Consider the following 16,214-nt stretch of genomic DNA (forward strand, 5'->3'; position numbering starts at 1 on the left):
AACATTGAGATACAATCCTGTGCCGAAAAACGGCTGACATTTACCGCTGCTCACCAGCTGACATCGCGTCAGCAGGTACCACTGAGTAGCGCTAGGTAATCGTGCGGCTTAATGCTTAGGAATGATGTTTTCCACCGTGCAATGGCAAAGTGAAGGTACAGACCGGCCCCTGCTCAAATGAGTTCATTCAACCGCAGGCTTAGCATTTCTCCTTTCATCCCAGTTCAGCATTTCTACACTGCCATAACTGCGGTCCAGAGCGATTGGTTTCTGATGCACGCCATCTAACACCGCCAATGACGATGTCTCGGTAGACGCAGTTGGCGCAACCCTCTAGGCGCAAACGCCATCAAATGCCCAACATGCGGGGTTGGTAATTCGGGCTGCGAAACCCCTTGACCCTTCTAGACAACACGCGCCAATGGCTTCTGAACTTTAATATCCCAAGTTGAACCCACTGAGATTTGTGCTACGTATTTCGACGGTCACTTGCTGTAGGTAATTCTTGTCTAGTATCCTAGCGGCTCTCCTCAAGTCCAGCTACTGATTATTGTACCCCGCAGATTCGCGAACGCCAAAGCCCTCCGACCACGCACCCGCTCGCCTTTTCCCGGCACCGAGCATTCGGCAGCCTTTAGACGATGCGGCTCCTGGAACGCGACGATACCGGCGAGTTCCGCCTGATGAAGGACCTCCCCAACGACGCGATTCCCGAGGTTCCGCCTTACGCAATACTTTCACACACATGGGGCGACGAAGAGGTCCTCTTCAAAGACCTGGCGGACGGCACGGCCAAGAACAAGGCGGGTTACGCTAAGATTCGGTTTTGCGGAGATCAAGCCTGGCTTGATGGGCTGAAATATTTCTGGGTCGACACATGCTGCATCGACAGGTCTGACAGTGCCGAGCTTCAGCACGCTCTCAACTCAATGTTCCGTTGGTACCGCAGCGCGGCGAAATGTTACGTCTACCTAGCAGATGTCTCAACGCATCAGCAGGACGACGGCCCCGATTGGAAACCGGTCTTTCGACAGAGCAGATGGTTTACCCGAGGATGGACCCTCCAAGAGCTCATTGCTCCAACGATCGTCGAATTCTTTTCTATAGAGGGCAAGTGCCTGGGAGACAAGAAGTCTTTAGGACAAGAAATTCATGATATAACCGGGATCCCGCTGAAAGCCCTCTACGGCAGCCCTCTGTCTGATTACGGAGTCGCCGAACGGATGAGATGGATCGAGAAGCGTAACACAAAATATGAGGAAGATAAGGCGTACTCGCTGTTCGGCATCTTCGACGTGCATATACCGGTTCTATACGGCGAAGGAAAAGAAAAGGCATTTGATCGGCTGCAAGAGAAGATCGACAAGAATTCTCACCGTCTGGCAAAGCTGTGGTCTACTGACCCACGCTCTGCTAACCCGCGTGACCCGCGTGTCGAGAAGGAGCGCATCGAGCTGGTAAAGGGCGGTCTGCTAGCTGACGCTTACCGCTGGGTCTTCGACAACCCCGACTTCAACCGATGGCGCCAGCTACCAGAGAGCCGCCTGCTCTGGATCAAGGGAGATCCAGGCAAAGGCAAAACCATGTTGCTATGCGGTCTCATCGACGAACTAGAGCGGCCTGTTATCGCCGACGGTGGGAACTTGGCCTATTTCTTCTGCCAAGCCACCGACTCGCGTATCAATAACGCAACTGCCGTGCTGAGGGGGTTAATCTACCTGCTTGCTCACCGGCAACCACGTCTCGTTTCGCATCTGCCTGAGAACACATATCCCTCCGATGACGCAATGGCATGGATCGTCCTATCGAAGGTTTTATGGGCGATGCTAGGAGATCCGAACTTGAAGGCCACCTATTTGGTGGTTGATGCCCTCGACGAATGTGTGACAGATTTGCCGCGGCTTCTCAAACTGGTCGCCCAGACATCATCGACATCCTCCTACGTCAAATGGATTGTCTCTAGTCGCAATTGGCCGCAGATCGAGGAACAGTTAGGAACTGTCGCGCAACAGTCTAGACTCAGCCTCGAGCTAAACGCCGAATCCGTCGCCACTGCCGTCAGTGTATATATTCGCCATAAGGTCCTTTACCTGTCACAACTTAAACGGTACGACAGCGCGACAGAGAATGCTGTACATAATTATCTTTCTTCCAACGCGAACGGGACATTTCTCTGGGTTGCCTTGGTCTGCCAAGTACTCGCGGACCCGAATATTCGGAGATGGCAGACGCTGACAAAGTTACGCGTATTCCCCCCCGGGTTGGATTCCCTATATGCGCGGATGATGGAGCAAATTATTCAATCCGATTATGCAAATCTGTGCAAGCGGATTCTCGCCGTCGTTACGATCGTTCGCCGACCTATCAGCCTTAGGGAACTACCTACTTTTGTCGAGATGCCATACGACATCCCCTACGATCTGGAGTCCTTAGAAGATATTATCAACATCTGCGGTTCGTTCTTGACCCTTCGAGAACAGACTGTTTATTTTGTCCACCAATCAGCCAAGGACTTTCTACTCGGCAGGGCTACGCACCAAGCTTCTCGAGACGCTTTTAACTGGGTCTTCCCCTTAGGGTTAGAAGATTTGAACCGCATTATCCTCCTAAAGTCGCTTAATGTGATGTCAACGGTTTTGCGACGCGATATATACGGCTTAAAGGTACCGGGATTCTCTATCGACGAGGTCCAAACACCATCTTCAGACCCATTGGCCACAGCACGGTACTCGTGCGTCTTTTGGGTTAACCATCTCTGCGACTCGATTTCCAATAAAAACACGATACAACGCAATATACAGGATGTGGTCCAGACCTTCCTTGAGCAGAAGTACCTCTACTGGCTCGAAGCTCTCAGTTTACTCCGAGCTCTGCCGGAGGGTATCCTCGCTATAAGACAGCTTGATGGCCTAATAGTAAGTGTAAATACATCAAAAGCCAGAAAGTCAGCCTAACCGAGATATAGGGACGTACTGATCGCAGCCAACCCACTACCCTTATTCGGAATACACACCGGTTTAGTCTGCTATATAGATGGATAACTAGCAGGATGCTAAAGAAGAATTCCAAGGTGAGTATTAAACTACCAAGCACCAGAAAGTCAGACCAACAAAGACATAGGGGCATAACGATCAGGGGTTAACAGCACTTGTTCGGGATGCATACCGGTTTGCTCTATCTTACCGATGGATAGTAGAGCAAGCCCCTCTTCAAGCATATATATCAGCCCTCGTATTTGCACCAACTAGCAGTTTAGTAAAGAAAAATTTTAAGGCTGAAGAGCCTAACTGGATTAAAACAAAACCAGTTGTAGAAGCAGAATGGAATGCATGCTTGCAGACACTAGAAGGCCATGACAGCTCGGTTCGCTCAGTCGCCTTCTCGCCGGATGGCCAGCGGCTGGTATCAGGCTCGGACGATACGACCATCAAGATCTGGGATCCTGCCTCGGGCAACTGCCTGCAGACACTCCAAGGCCATGACTCCTGGGTTCGCTCAGTCGCCTTCTCGCCGGATGGCCAGCGGCTGGTGTCAGGCTCGGACGATACGACCATCAAGATCTGGGATCCTGCCTCGGGCAACTGCCTGCAGACACTCCGAGGCCATGACTCCTCGGTTCACTCAGTCGCCTTCTCGCCGGATGGCCAGCGGCTGGTATCAGGCTCGGACGATACGGCCATCAAGATCTGGGATCCTGCATCGGGTAACTGCCTGCAGATACTCCGAGGCCATGACTCCTCGGTTCGCTCAGTCGCCTTCTCGCCGGATGGCCAGCGGCTGGTATCAGGCTCGGACGATACGACCATCAAGATCTGGGATCCTGCCTCGGGCAGCTGCCTGCAGACACTCCGAGGCCATAACTCCTGGGTTCACTCAGTCGCCTTCTCGCCGGATGGCCAGCGGCTGGTATCAGGCTCGTACGACAAGACTATCAAGGTCTGGGATCCTGCCTCGGGCAGCTGCCTGCAGATACTCCGAGGCCATAACAACTGGGTTTACTCAGTCGCCTTCTCGCCGGATAGCCAGCGGCTGGTATCAGGCTCGTACGATACGACCATCAAGATCTGGGATCCTGCCTCGGGCAGCTGCCTACAGACACTCCGGGGCCATAACTCCTCGGTTCGCTCAGTCGCCTTCTCGCCAGATAGCCAGCGGCTGGTATCAGGCTCGGACGATACGGCTATCAAGATCTGGGATCCTACCTCGGGCAGCTACCTGCAGACACTCCGAGGCCATGACTCCTGGGTTCGCTCAGTCGCCTTCTCGCCGGATGGCCAGCGGCTGGTATCAGGCTCGGACGACAAGACTATCAAGATCTGGGATCCTGTCTCGGGTAGCTGCCTGCAGACACTCCGAGGCCATGACAACTGGGTTCGCTCAGTCGCCTTCTCGCCGGATAGCCAGCGGCTGGTATCAGGCTCGGACGACAAGACCATCAAGATCTGGGATCCCGCCTCGGGCAGTTGCCTACAGACACTCCGAGGCCATAACAACTGGGTTTACTCAGTCGCCTTCTCGCCGGATGGCCAGCGGCTGGTATCAGGCTCGTACGATACGACCATCAAGATCTGGGATCCCGCCTCGGGCAGCTGCCTGCAGACATTCCGAGGCCATGACTCCTGGGTTCGCTCAGTCGCCTTCTCGCCGGATAGCCAGCGGCTGGTATCAGGCTCGGACGACAAGACTATCAAGATCTGGGATCCCGCCTCGGGCAGCTGCCTGCAGACACTCCGAGGCCATAACTCCTGGGTTCGCTCAGTCGCCTTCTCGCCGGATGGCCAGCGGCTGGTATCAGGCTCGGACGATACGACCATCAAGATCTGGGATCCCGCCTCGGGCAGCTGCCTGCAGTCTATTGATATCGGTACCTCAGTAACCCATGTATCGTTCGACCATACCGGCTCCTACATTATCACTGATATCGGTTGTATCGAAATAGCTGGAGTTTCTACCGAACGTCCAATTCGGCCGGATGATCCAGGGATATATAGGTATGGCTTGGGACAGGAGAAGTCATGGATTACTTGCAATGGCCGGAACGTGTTATGGTTACCACCTGAATACCGCCCAGAATGTTCTGCCGCCAAAGGGCGGATGCTATCCATCGGCTGTGCATCGGGACGAGTTATTACAATTGGCTTCACACGAGATATTTAATAGATTTGAAGCTTCCTCCGATTCATTCTCTTTATTTCTTTTTTCTAGCTTGACATCAAAAGGGTCTGAAGTATGGTCAATTTATAGTTATTTCGGAATTCTAGCATTTTCCAGCGATGCTTATATATGTCTACTTTCGAGAGGCGAATCGCCTTCGGATTTTCCCTTCGGAGCGATGTTTAGTAACGTGCGAAAATGCTTCGTGGCAATCTTTGTTTTAACGCTTTTGGTCATGCTCAGTTCTGTGACCGCGCGGGAATCAGGTGTCAGTAGATGATGACTGCGCGAAGAGGACACGTATCCCTCGTAACTCATCTTTCCCTTCCGGAACACAGAGCTCGCCACTGGAACAGGTCTGGCGCCCTTTGCATCCTTACGGTAATTGATTCAGACGACTCTGCAAACGATCGCTTCAGTGGTGGCGAGCCGCAACACCAACTTCGTAATGCCGCGAGTTCCGCAAGTCAGCCAGCTCATGACGTATGGTTGCCCCACGGAGCGAGTTGCGGGCTGCTTGTAAGACCCTCACATTCGTGCCGTACGAAGACTGGGTCCCAGGCCAGCCATATGAAGAATACCCACCCTTCTGCATGCACTACATCATGGAACGAAAGTTGATGTAAAGCAAGAGAACAGCCGTGGAGCAAACCCGAAGATAACCTCGAGGTCGCTCCGAGTGACTTTGGGATGAGGAGCTGGCATCCAAGGTCGCTGATATCGTGCAATCGACGGGCGAATCATATAGAGCCGATGCAACGACGATTGTCATCTCCGTGAACGACCACTTAGAGAGAGATATAACAGAGCACTTAAATGGCTGTACACTGGCTGGCCGGTGGTGGAAAGGCAACTCCAATCGTGGAGCCACCTTCTCCGTATTGGCAAGACCTTAAAAGGTGCCGCGCGGGCGGTACAGCCGGTTATTTCTGCTATTTTGTTATCTTTTGGGCCATTGTCACCTTGTAGCTTAATGTCAATTATGCTCCGAACCAGCACACGTTTGTGGAGAGAAAGATTTAACAGTATTGGTAGTTATGATTGCAGCTAGTGATGCTGCTGTCAGCAGAGAATGGCCGCAATGACATAATGGCTGCCTGGGTCCTAAATTCGTGGTGGCTATTTCGGATTGGCAAAATCCTAAATCCGTCTTTCGGATAAAGTACCTGACTCTGACTCACAAGTACCGCGTGTGAATAAGTTTTAATCCATATTGTTGTCAGGGCGTCCGTGCGTTATCTTCATTTGTAAAGTGTAAGCGACAGGACGCCAATTTCGCTCCTAGCTGTATTCGTTGGGTGCTCTCTTGTAAACAACCAAATCAACCCTCGGAAGCGGGAGCCTGCCGGGCAATGGCATCGAGTCCTCGAGTTCGAATAGGCACTGCTTGATCGCCAATCAGACCCGGGCCCTCAGGAATATAAAGTTGGAATAGGAGTGTACAAGATGAAGAGTTGGAATCTTCGGTTCAATCGAAAATGTGACGTTCAATTCAAGTGAAGATTTATTAGCCACACAAAATAAGCCGGGACTCTTGCGAAGTGTTTGGCAGTTTCATGGGGTGTTATGGTGGGGACGACAGCGTCCAGTCTCGGTTAGTGGTTACCGCTGGGCCCCCCCTGAATCTCGTCTGGGGAAAGCTGTTCCCCACAATCCCCAATTAATCGTGAAAGCTGTCAAAAAAGACCACATTCCATCCACTCTTGAGCTTATGATATTCAGGCCCCTTCTTCTCACAGTACAAAATATCGTAAAATTTCCCTTTCTTCCCCATCTAGGCCACGTGTATCACGGTATGTAACGCCATATTCTCCTATTCGGTGACTCTGCGCTTCCCTCCAGGCCTCTTGTTCGGGGCTTGGTGGGGAGCTGCCGCGAGAACCGTGATGGCAAGCCGGTCCAACATGCTTGGTTACCACAGTGCTGTCTTTGCTTGACGCCAAACTGGGCATTCCCAACTACCCTTCCTTTCGTCATACTTAAAACCTCCGATTTCTCTTCATACAGCAAGCCGCCCAGTGCCCGGCCCATCGTGCGACTGGGGACAACTGTGCGGGGCTCAACTGACCGACGTGAACAGAAGCGGCATCCTAGACCTTTCATAGCGTTCGCCCCTTCGGTTCGGTTCCTTCCGCCCAAACCCCATTTTCATCATGGCCAAGAGTTTCCTTGCCAACGTCAAGTCGGTGCTTAGCGGAGACACCTTGATCCTTACCAGCCCGAACAACCCCGCGGCCGAGCGGACATTGTCCCTTGCCTATGTTTCTGCTCCCCGTCTGAGTAAGGATGGCGACGAGCCCTTTGCCTTCCAATCGCGCGAGTTCTTGAGGAACTTGACTGTGGGAAAGCCCGTCAAGTTCAGCGTCTCGTGTAAGTGCACATTCCTACAAGCTTGCCCTTCAAACTACGTATATCCAAAAGCTCATACTTTTGCTGCTCTTCAGATACGATTCCGAACTCGGGTCGGGAATACGGGACCGCAGTCCTCCAGGATGGAACCGAGCTTCCAGAGGCGTCGGTCAAGGCTGGCTGGGTCAAGGTTCGGGAAGATGCAGGCAGAAAGGAGGAGTCCGAGGAAATGCTCGACAAGCTCGACAAACTAAGGAGCCTAGAGACACAAGCCAAGGACGAGGGCAAGGGTCTGCATGCGGGAACGGGCGGTGTTATTGAAGTTCAGAACGATCTCGGCGGTCCCGAGTTCATGAACGAATGGAAGGGCATGACGGTAGACGGGATTATCGAGCGTGTCATCAGCGGCGACCGCCTGCTCGTGCGCCTACTTCTCAAGGAGAAGAAGCACTGGCAGGTCATGACTTTGATCGCCGGTATCCGCACCCCCGCAACCGAGCGCGTCAACCAGTCGAATGGCCAGACCCAGCCAGCCGAGGAATATGGCAACGAGGCACGTGCCTTTGTCGAGCAACGGCTTCTCCAGCGCCAGGTGAAGATCAAGATCGTCGGTGCCAGCCCCCAGGGCCAGCTCGTCGCCGCCGTCCTCCACCCCCGCGGAAACATTGCCGAGTTCCTCTTGCAGGAGGGCCTTGCGCGCTGCAATGACTTCCACTCCACGATGCTTGGCAACGACATGGCTACTCTGCGGGCGGCCGAGAAGCAGGCTCAGGCCGCTCGTCGCCGTCTGCACAAGGCCTATGTTGCGAAAGCTACCGACACCAAAGAGAGCGACGCGACAGTTGTCAAGATCATCGGTGCCGATACCATTCTCGTCCGGAACAAAGCCGGAGCCGAGAAGAGGATTAGCTTGAGCAGCGTCCGCGGCCCGAGGGCCGGAGAGGCTTCTGAGGCACCGTTCAGGGACGAAGCAAAGGAATTTTTGAGGAAGAAGCTGATTGGCAAGCACGTCCGTATCTCTGTCGACGGCACCAAGGCCGCCACCGAAGAATTCGAGGCCCGCGATGTCGCCACAGTCATCCAGGGTGGCAAGAACATCGGGCTGCAACTCGTGCAAGAGGGTTACTGCTCGGTCATCAGGCATCGGAAGGATGACACCGACAGGGCTCCCAATTACGATGAGCTGCTGGCAGCGCAGGAGACGGCCAAGGAGGAGAAGAAGGGCATGTGGTCCGGCAAACCGCCCAAAGCGAAGCAATATGTCGACATGTCGGAGAGCGTCCAAAAGGCCAAGATCCAGCTATCGACTCTTTCCCGACAGCGGAAGGTCCCCGGCATTGTCGACTTCTGCAAATCTGGCTCTCGCTTCACCATCCTGATCCCGCGCGAGGGCGCCAAGATTACGCTAGTGCTCGCCGGTGTTCGTGCGCCTCGCGCTGGGCGGACCCCTCAGGAGAAGGGAGAGCCTTTTGGACAAGAGGCTTTGGATTTGGCCAACAGGCGTTGCAACCAGAGGGACTGCGAGATTGACGTGCACGACATCGACAAGGTTGGCGGCTTCATCGGTGATCTCTATGTGAACCGGGAGAGCTTTGCCAAGATCCTTGTCGAGGAGGGCCTGGCATCTGTGCACCAGTACTCTGCTGAGAAGTCGGGCAATGCGACCGAACTTCTGGCTGCCCAAAAGCGCGCAAAAGAGGCCAGGAAGGGAATGTGGCACGATTGGGACCCGTCCCAGGATGCCGAGGAGGAGTCGGAGGCCGCTCCCGCCGAACCCTCAGTAGATGCTTCGACGACGATCGAAAAGAAGCCCGAGGACTACCGGGATATCATGGTTACAAATATTGACTCCAATGGCAAGATCAAGGTCCAGGAGATTGGCAAGGGTACGGATGCACTAGAGGCCCTGATGGAGCAGTTCAGGCAGTTCCATCTGAACCCCACGAACAGTGCCACCATCAAGGACGCACCCAAGGCGGGAGACTACGTGGCCGCCCGGTTCTCGGAAGACGGCGAGTGGTACCGAGCTCGCATTCGCTCGAACGACCGCGCCGCCAAGGTGGCCGAGGTTGTCTACATCGACTACGGCAACTCGGAGAAGCAGCCGTGGTCCAAGCTCCGGCCGCTTAACCAACCCCAGTTCACCGTTCAGAAACTGAAGCCGCAGGCCGTAGATACACAGCTCTCGTTTGTTCAGCTTCCGGCGTCGCCCGACTATCTCAGCGACGCCATCAACTACCTTTACGAACTCACCGAGGGCAAGCGGCTCGTCGGTAGCTTCGACTACGTCGACGCCAAGGAGGGTCTGAGCTATGTTACCATCTTCGACCCCAAGGCCGAGGGCTCCAACAAGGTCACCGAGTCAGTCAACCGCCAGATGGTCCTAAACGGGCACGCCCTGGTCGCACGTAAGCTGAAAGCGTGGGAGCGAAGCAAGGTTTTTGAGCCTGTGATCAAGAACTTGAAGGAGGCGGAAGCTGAGGCAAAGGAAGGGCGTCGCGGGATTTGGGAGTACGGCGACATCACCGAGGACTAAGCATTGGCAGGGCATTCGGATGGGCTAACCAAGGAACTGCAAAACTGGAAACGGTGAACTGGTTCGGCTGCTTGCATATCTCGGTCCCAAATTTCTTGATACTGGAGTGGGTAGAATCAAAAGCACACGATTTGCGATTTGGGTCACAAGATCTTGACTTATCATTAGGTGCCCTGATGCGGCACATTCCGGTTCTCCTTTGTCCGCGCCGAGGAGATGGAGCCCCTACCAAGTGGATAGCTTCTGGCATGCCGGCTATTTGAGGAGTGGATCCCGCCTGCACGTACCCAATCACGCAATGGGATGGAGCACGCCTCGTCGTGGGGACCACAAGTGTCGCGGCTGAGTAAGAACTTGTGTGAAAGTTTGAGACCCAAGATCGGCGACATGTCGGAGGTTCATCAAAGCTCAAGCGAGCATCACGGTGTTTGGTCGGAGAGTCCGTTACGGGCCGAACATTCACATTACCTAACGGGCGCCGGCGGATGCTGGTGCATTAATAATACAGCCCCCTGCTGCTGGTTTTCTTTACATTCCTTTCAGTCCCTTGCTTTACTGGTGTGATTAGCAAGCAATGAAGGGAATGTTAAGAGCTCGAGGCTAGCTTCTCCTTGACTGGCTGGGAGTGGGGGGTTCGACGCTGAGGACCATGGGGAGGGGCGAGGGACAAGGACAAGGGTTGAGGGGGGCGTTATGACGGAGATGCCCCGCTAAAAGGCTCGCGGCATATTACCCGCGAGACGTCTCGTCCCCAACTCGAACACAAAAGTCGCCCGACACAGGTCTTCTATTAAACTTGTTGCAAGCTCTGAGAGAAATTTGCCCTTCTTCTCTGTAACCTTTTTTTAAGCACACTCGACCCTTTTTAGCATCCAAGCATCTACTTCTCTGCCCACCATGGCCAACTCTCTTGAGCAGCTCAAGGCTACTGGCACGGTAGGTTGGATTACCCCGCCAAACCCCTCGTTGGGGTTGTGGCGATGGCTCGGTTGCACCCAATTTGCGCCTTTTGCTGACCATATCTGCTTCTAGGTCGTTGTCAGTGATTCTGGTAAGTTGGGCTAGACAATGATGCTTTTGCGAGAGGAAACCCCGCTAACATGATGGTCCAGGTGACTTTGCCTGTCAGTTAAATCCGACCCAATGACGCTCCGTCTGTTATGGATCGATATATTTGCTCACACCGTCACAGCCATCGGCAAGTACAAGCCTCAGGATGCCACCACCAATCCCTCCCTCATTCTCGCCGCGACCAAGAAGGCCGAATATGCCCCGCTGCTCGACGAGGCAATTGCCAAGGCCAAGAAGGAGGGCGGTTCTATCGACCAGCAGGTCGACTCGGCCCTCGACCATCTACTCGTGCAGTTCGGCAAAAGGATCCTCGACATCATCCCCGGCAAGGTCTCGACCGAGGTCGATGCCGCTTTCTCCTTCAGCACCAAGGCGTCGGTCGACAAGGCTCTGCATATTATCAAGGCATGTCCTGTCTCGGGCGCTAAGACGCATCAGCTAACACCCTTCCCACAGCTCTACGAGGCCGAGGGCATTTCCAAGGACCGCGTCCTGATCAAGATCGCGTCGACATGGGAAGGCATTAAGGCGGCCGAGATCCTGCAGCGGGACCACGGCGTCAACTGCAACCTGACGCTGATGTTCTCGATCGTCCAGGCTATCGCGGCTGCCGAGGCCGGTGCCTTCCTAATCTCGCCCTTCGTCGGCCGCATCCTCGACTGGTTCAAGGCGGCAACCAAGAAGGAGTACTCCAAGGAGGACGACCCTGGCGTTGCTAGCGTCAAGAGCATCTTCAACTACTACAAGAAGTACGGTTACAAGACCATCGTCATGGGTGCCTCGTTCCGGAACACGGGCGAGATCACCGAGCTAGCAGGCTGCGACTACCTGACCATTTCCGTAAGTGCCTCGGCCGGACACCGGTGCTATCAGCATCGCTAACACCTGCACCACAGCCCAACCTGCTCGAAGAGCTCATGAACTCGACTGCTCCTGTCCCCAAGAAGCTCGATGCGGCCGGCGCTGCCTCGCTCGACATTCCGAAGAAGACGTACATCAATGAGGAGGCCAACTTCCGGTTCGACTTCAACGAGGACCAAATGGCCGTCGAGAAGCTCCGGGAAGGCATCAGCAAGTTTGCGGCCGATGCTGTCACCCTCAAGAGCATCATCAAGGCCAAGCTGCAGTAGGCGGTAGAGGAAAAAAAAGGAATGGGATTCGATTTCAGCATGACTTAGAATGACTGGGAACGCGCTGGGCACGGGGTAGATGGGTTATCTTTAGCAAGAATGATCACTGCGCTGGGTCATGTCACGGGTTACGCGATAACAATGTGATACAGGGTGTGAATGCAAAATGCCTGTAGCTGATGACTGATCTGCCTGGGAAGCGCGATTCTTGCGATACCGGGGAAGAAAACGCGGGATCAACCCGAAAGCACCGGCTTGTGCCTTGCATTTGTGTAGGGATGTGGGCTATGAGCCGACCATCTATACCGTAGAGTATACCAGACAGATGTGACCCACCCGGAACGCCCGAATGCAGTCGTGATGCAATCCCATTTCCAAAACCCCCGGGGCCCCCTCCTCCATCGTCATCGGCATCTGTGCCTAGGTACGCAAACCACTTTCCCCGTCATCGTTATCAACCCCCTATCTCCGCCGTCGTACATACGTACGTACGTACGTATTTATCATCCCTCAGGTCCGGGTTTTACACCCCCCACCACATTGTCCTACCACCGGGAACGGGTAAAACCGCCCACCCGGCAAACTGCCCTGATAACCTAAACAAAAACGAACGGGACGGGACGACATGCATGGAAATTCACGAGCACTCCACCTGCTCAATCCGCCACTCTACGCCCCCCTTCTCAGGCCCGACCGCCTCAATCACCAGCGCGCTCAGCTGCCTGCCATGTCCGCACCCGGAGTCGAGGCCGAAGGCGTAGCGTAGGCCTTTTTCCTTGTGCTTCTTCTTTTTCCCCTTCTTTTTCTTGCCTTTCTTCTTCTTGTTGTTGTTACTTCCCTTGGAAGAATGCGGGTCGTACGCCGAGATGTCCACCTCGAGGTTGGCTTGGAGGCCGGATTTGGCGTCGTGGCCGTAGATTGCTAGCGTGGTTGCTTGGGTGTTGGGGAGGAGGTGGTTTTGGTAGCGGTTCCTTTTGCGGCGGGTTGCGTTGGTTAGGCATCGGCTGTGGGGTTTGGCTAATGGTTTTGAGGTTGGAACGGGAGGGAGGGGCGAGGGATGTGCGCTGAGAAGGAAGGGAAGTTTGGGGAGCCGCGTGGAGTGGAGGATGTAGATGGAATCGGGAGAAGGTGGTGATGACTCTGGTTTTAGGGGAGGAGTTTAAGAGGGTGGAAAGGGGGTATGAGAAGGACTTGAGAAGGGGGAAGAGCAGGGAAGAGAAGAGGAAAAGGCGAGGGAAACCGGATTGGTTTTGAAAACCAATGACGTTGAGGCAGTGGTGGGCGAAGAGAATGGGCTCAAGAAAGAACAGAAACTGACAAGACATACCAGGCGTGACTCCACGGTTCGCCATCCCGGCCGTCGATGGGTACGGCTACATTGTCAATATCGGCTTCTTCTTCTTCGTCGTCGTTGTCGTTGTCGCCGTCATCATCATCCTCGCCGTCGTCGCTCTCGGCCCGTCTGTCCTTGTCCTTGCCCGGGTACACTAAGGTCCGCATGTTCATCACGGCCCACGGGTCCTGCTTCTCCAGTGGCAGGCCAGGCACCAGCCCACCGTGAATAACCACGATGGTCCCTGCGTCGAAGGGCGGTGACGTCGCGTCGGGGAGCTGCGAGATGCGGAGGATAATGGGGAGGTCTCTAAGCCACGCTAGTTGGGTGCGGGAGAGCAACTTGGCTACTTGGCGGGCGTGGTCCTTTTTGCGGGAGGTTTCAGCCTCGCCGTCTTCGTTGCTCCCGCTGTCTTCGCTAACGTCGTCCTCATCCGCGTCTTCACCGTCAACCGATAGGCGGTGCATCTTCCTTGCAGCTGCCAATACCCTGTCTTCGTGGTTCCCACGCACCGCGCTCGCCCCGACTTTCATAGCCAGCTCGACCACCCCCCGACTGTCGGGGCCCTTGGTGATCATATCACCGGCAAGAATGAGATGGTCGCCATCCTTGTGGTCAAAGTTCAGTTTCCGAAGGAGCGCCTTGAGCGGGCCAACGTTGCCGTGCACGTCGCCGACTACGATTAGTCTCTTGCCGTGCCTCTTCTTCCTCCCTGGTCCATCTATCGGCGAAGGGGATGAACAGGTCGGGATATGCTCCCGAGGGAGGTCTCGAATAAGCGAAGGGGGGTCATCCTTCAAAGGCGGGTGCTTGTTGGCCGCGAATGCCATTTTCGGGCCTACTACTGTGCGCCCCATCTCCTCCTCATCGCCGTCGCCGAGCGGCATCTGTAAGAGAGGCGGCCCGTTTCCTGCAGTTTGGGAATCATGGTCGGGCGCCGGCGCCGTTTCAGATTTCCAAGCCATCCCAGGGTTCTTTTTGGGTTCAATCGAGGACCTCAACCAGCTTATGCTAGCGAGCTGATTCAGCCCCGAGAGGTGGCTCGTGAACAAGCATAATGTTAGGAAAGATAGCCCACCAAGGAGGAAAAAGAGGGTGGGACGAGGCAGCCCGTGGCGGCGAGGGATGGCGTGGATGACTTCATCGGCGGCCATTGCCGTATGATGTCGCGTTGAAAAGCCGTGTAAATACGCGGGAATACGTAGAGCCAAAGGTCGTTACGGTCTGGTAAAAGAAGAATGCACACTCCCCATGTTGGTGTTCATTCCGATTTCCGTGCAAAAGTTAAATCCGAAGAATTTGAATAAGAACATCAAGTAGTCATTGTCTTCTAACCCAACAGTATTTTGCAACTAACTACGCCGTCGTCATGACGCGGTGAACGGCCATGGGATCCGTGCCCCGGGCTTTGTCTCCGCCGCCGCTTGGCGGGGCCGGCCGCGAGGTCGGATCTTCTTTAGGCAGTTAGTCAGCCCTCAAACGTGATCGACATCGTGGTTGGAACTTAGCCCAATTCGCTACGCACTTACTGAACACCTTAAGACTTGTTGGAGCTCCCATCGGATTGCGGATCTCGTCAATCGTATGAGACCTAATCCCCCGGGCTGACGAGATTTAGGGATTCCATTATACATGGTAGTATACATCTGGCCGCCGTTCCCCCAGTTGGCCGGTCTCCATAGCCTCAACGGTACACCGCGCCCGTCGGAGGCCTCAGAAACGCAGTTTCATGGTCGATAAAACGTCCATGATTGCGATCGGTCTCGGGGCCCCATCGTTGCACCGGATTGCACCACATATCCACTCAATCAGAAAGCGCCTGCCCACGGGCCAGCATCTCATATCCCTTCGGCTCGATGGTATCGCTCTTGTCATGACTTGGTCGTGTTGTCGGAAGCCGCTGTCGCCACCCTATACTTTTCATTCTCCACTTCCCTCCAATCCTTGGGGTCTTTGTTGTTACCGTCCGTCTCGCCTCGTGTACCCGCGAATGCCGACTTGCCCGCGTACAGCTGGTATCCCTCGCCCGTGCTTTCTGTCTGCTCCAGCTGCCGGAAGGCAATGGGCTGGTTGCCCCTGAACCGTTTGCGCATATCGATCATACCGCGGCGGCACTCGCCAAAGCCCTTCTTGAGCTGCTGGCACTTGGTTGGCAAGGTGTTGACGAGGGGCTCGCGCAGGCACTCGGCGGCCGTGTGTCGCTGCACCATGACACACTCGGATTCCTGAAGGCATTGCGCCAGCGCGGCTCCTTCAGACGCTGTTAGTTATTCTCGCACTGGTCAAGGGATTGGCGGAAAGCGGCGCACGTATATCTTTACATGAGCTCGGCATTGTTGTTGATGTAGCTGCTGCAAACCCGTGGTCGGGGACTCGGCGCAATGCGATCCAGCGAGAATTGGCGGGCTCGAATGAGCACCGAGAGCTCGGGCCGCGAACGGGTATGAGCTGTGGGTCCCTACCGACTGAGCTCGGCCAATAAGCGCCCCCGGGCCGAACTCCGCAGTGCCAAGCTGCGGTGAAGATTACCACCGTAAAGCAGTGTAATTTCAATGCTGTGGTACCTTGGCCTGCCCTCAATCCAGTTGGGAAAGACGGCCACACCATGCCCAATGCTACGACAGACACGTGCGACACGATG

General features: G+C 54.9%; 5 protein-coding genes across 5 annotated transcripts; 3 read left to right on the forward strand and 2 right to left on the reverse strand.

Moving 5' to 3' along the window:
- Positions 1–641: 641 nt before the first annotated feature.
- On the forward strand, positions 642–5,157 carry MFIFM68171_02018 (uncharacterized protein; the record flags this gene model as incomplete). Its single annotated transcript, XM_071057440.1, has 2 exons — positions 642–2,915; positions 3,340–5,157. 2 exons carry the CDS (start codon positions 642–644, stop codon positions 5,155–5,157), a joined length of 4,092 nt encoding a protein of 1,363 aa, XP_070913541.1.
- Positions 5,158–7,307: 2,150 nt separating this feature from the next.
- Positions 7,308–10,039, forward strand: MFIFM68171_02019 (uncharacterized protein; the record flags this gene model as incomplete). Its single annotated transcript, XM_071057441.1, has 2 exons — positions 7,308–7,524; positions 7,599–10,039. 2 exons carry the CDS (start codon positions 7,308–7,310, stop codon positions 10,037–10,039), a joined length of 2,658 nt encoding a protein of 885 aa, XP_070913542.1.
- An 897-nt stretch (positions 10,040–10,936) lies between these two features.
- TAL1 (Transaldolase) lies at positions 10,937–12,240 on the forward strand (the record flags this gene model as incomplete). The annotated part of the gene is made up of 5 exons (XM_071057442.1): positions 10,937–10,975; positions 11,072–11,090; positions 11,232–11,515; positions 11,567–11,950; positions 12,007–12,240. The coding sequence occupies 5 exons, from the start codon at positions 10,937–10,939 to the stop codon at positions 12,238–12,240; spliced, it is 960 nt and encodes a 319-aa protein (XP_070913543.1).
- Positions 12,241–12,877: 637 nt separating this feature from the next.
- MFIFM68171_02021 (uncharacterized protein) lies at positions 12,878–14,538 on the reverse strand (the record flags this gene model as incomplete). Its single annotated transcript, XM_071057443.1, has 2 exons — positions 12,878–13,211; positions 13,568–14,538. The coding sequence occupies 2 exons, from the start codon at positions 14,536–14,538 to the stop codon at positions 12,878–12,880; spliced, it is 1,305 nt and encodes a 434-aa protein (XP_070913544.1).
- A 906-nt stretch (positions 14,539–15,444) lies between these two features.
- MFIFM68171_02022 (uncharacterized protein) lies at positions 15,445–15,907 on the reverse strand (the record flags this gene model as incomplete). Its single annotated transcript, XM_071057444.1, has 2 exons — positions 15,445–15,824; positions 15,883–15,907. 2 exons carry the CDS (start codon positions 15,905–15,907, stop codon positions 15,445–15,447), a joined length of 405 nt encoding a protein of 134 aa, XP_070913545.1.
- Between the last annotated feature and the right edge of the window lie 307 nt (positions 15,908–16,214).

This window comes from Madurella fahalii, assembly GCF_045866475.1.
Source record: "Madurella fahalii IFM 68171 DNA, scaffold_1, whole genome shotgun sequence".
Lineage (NCBI taxonomy): Eukaryota > Fungi > Ascomycota > Sordariomycetes > Sordariales > Madurella > Madurella fahalii.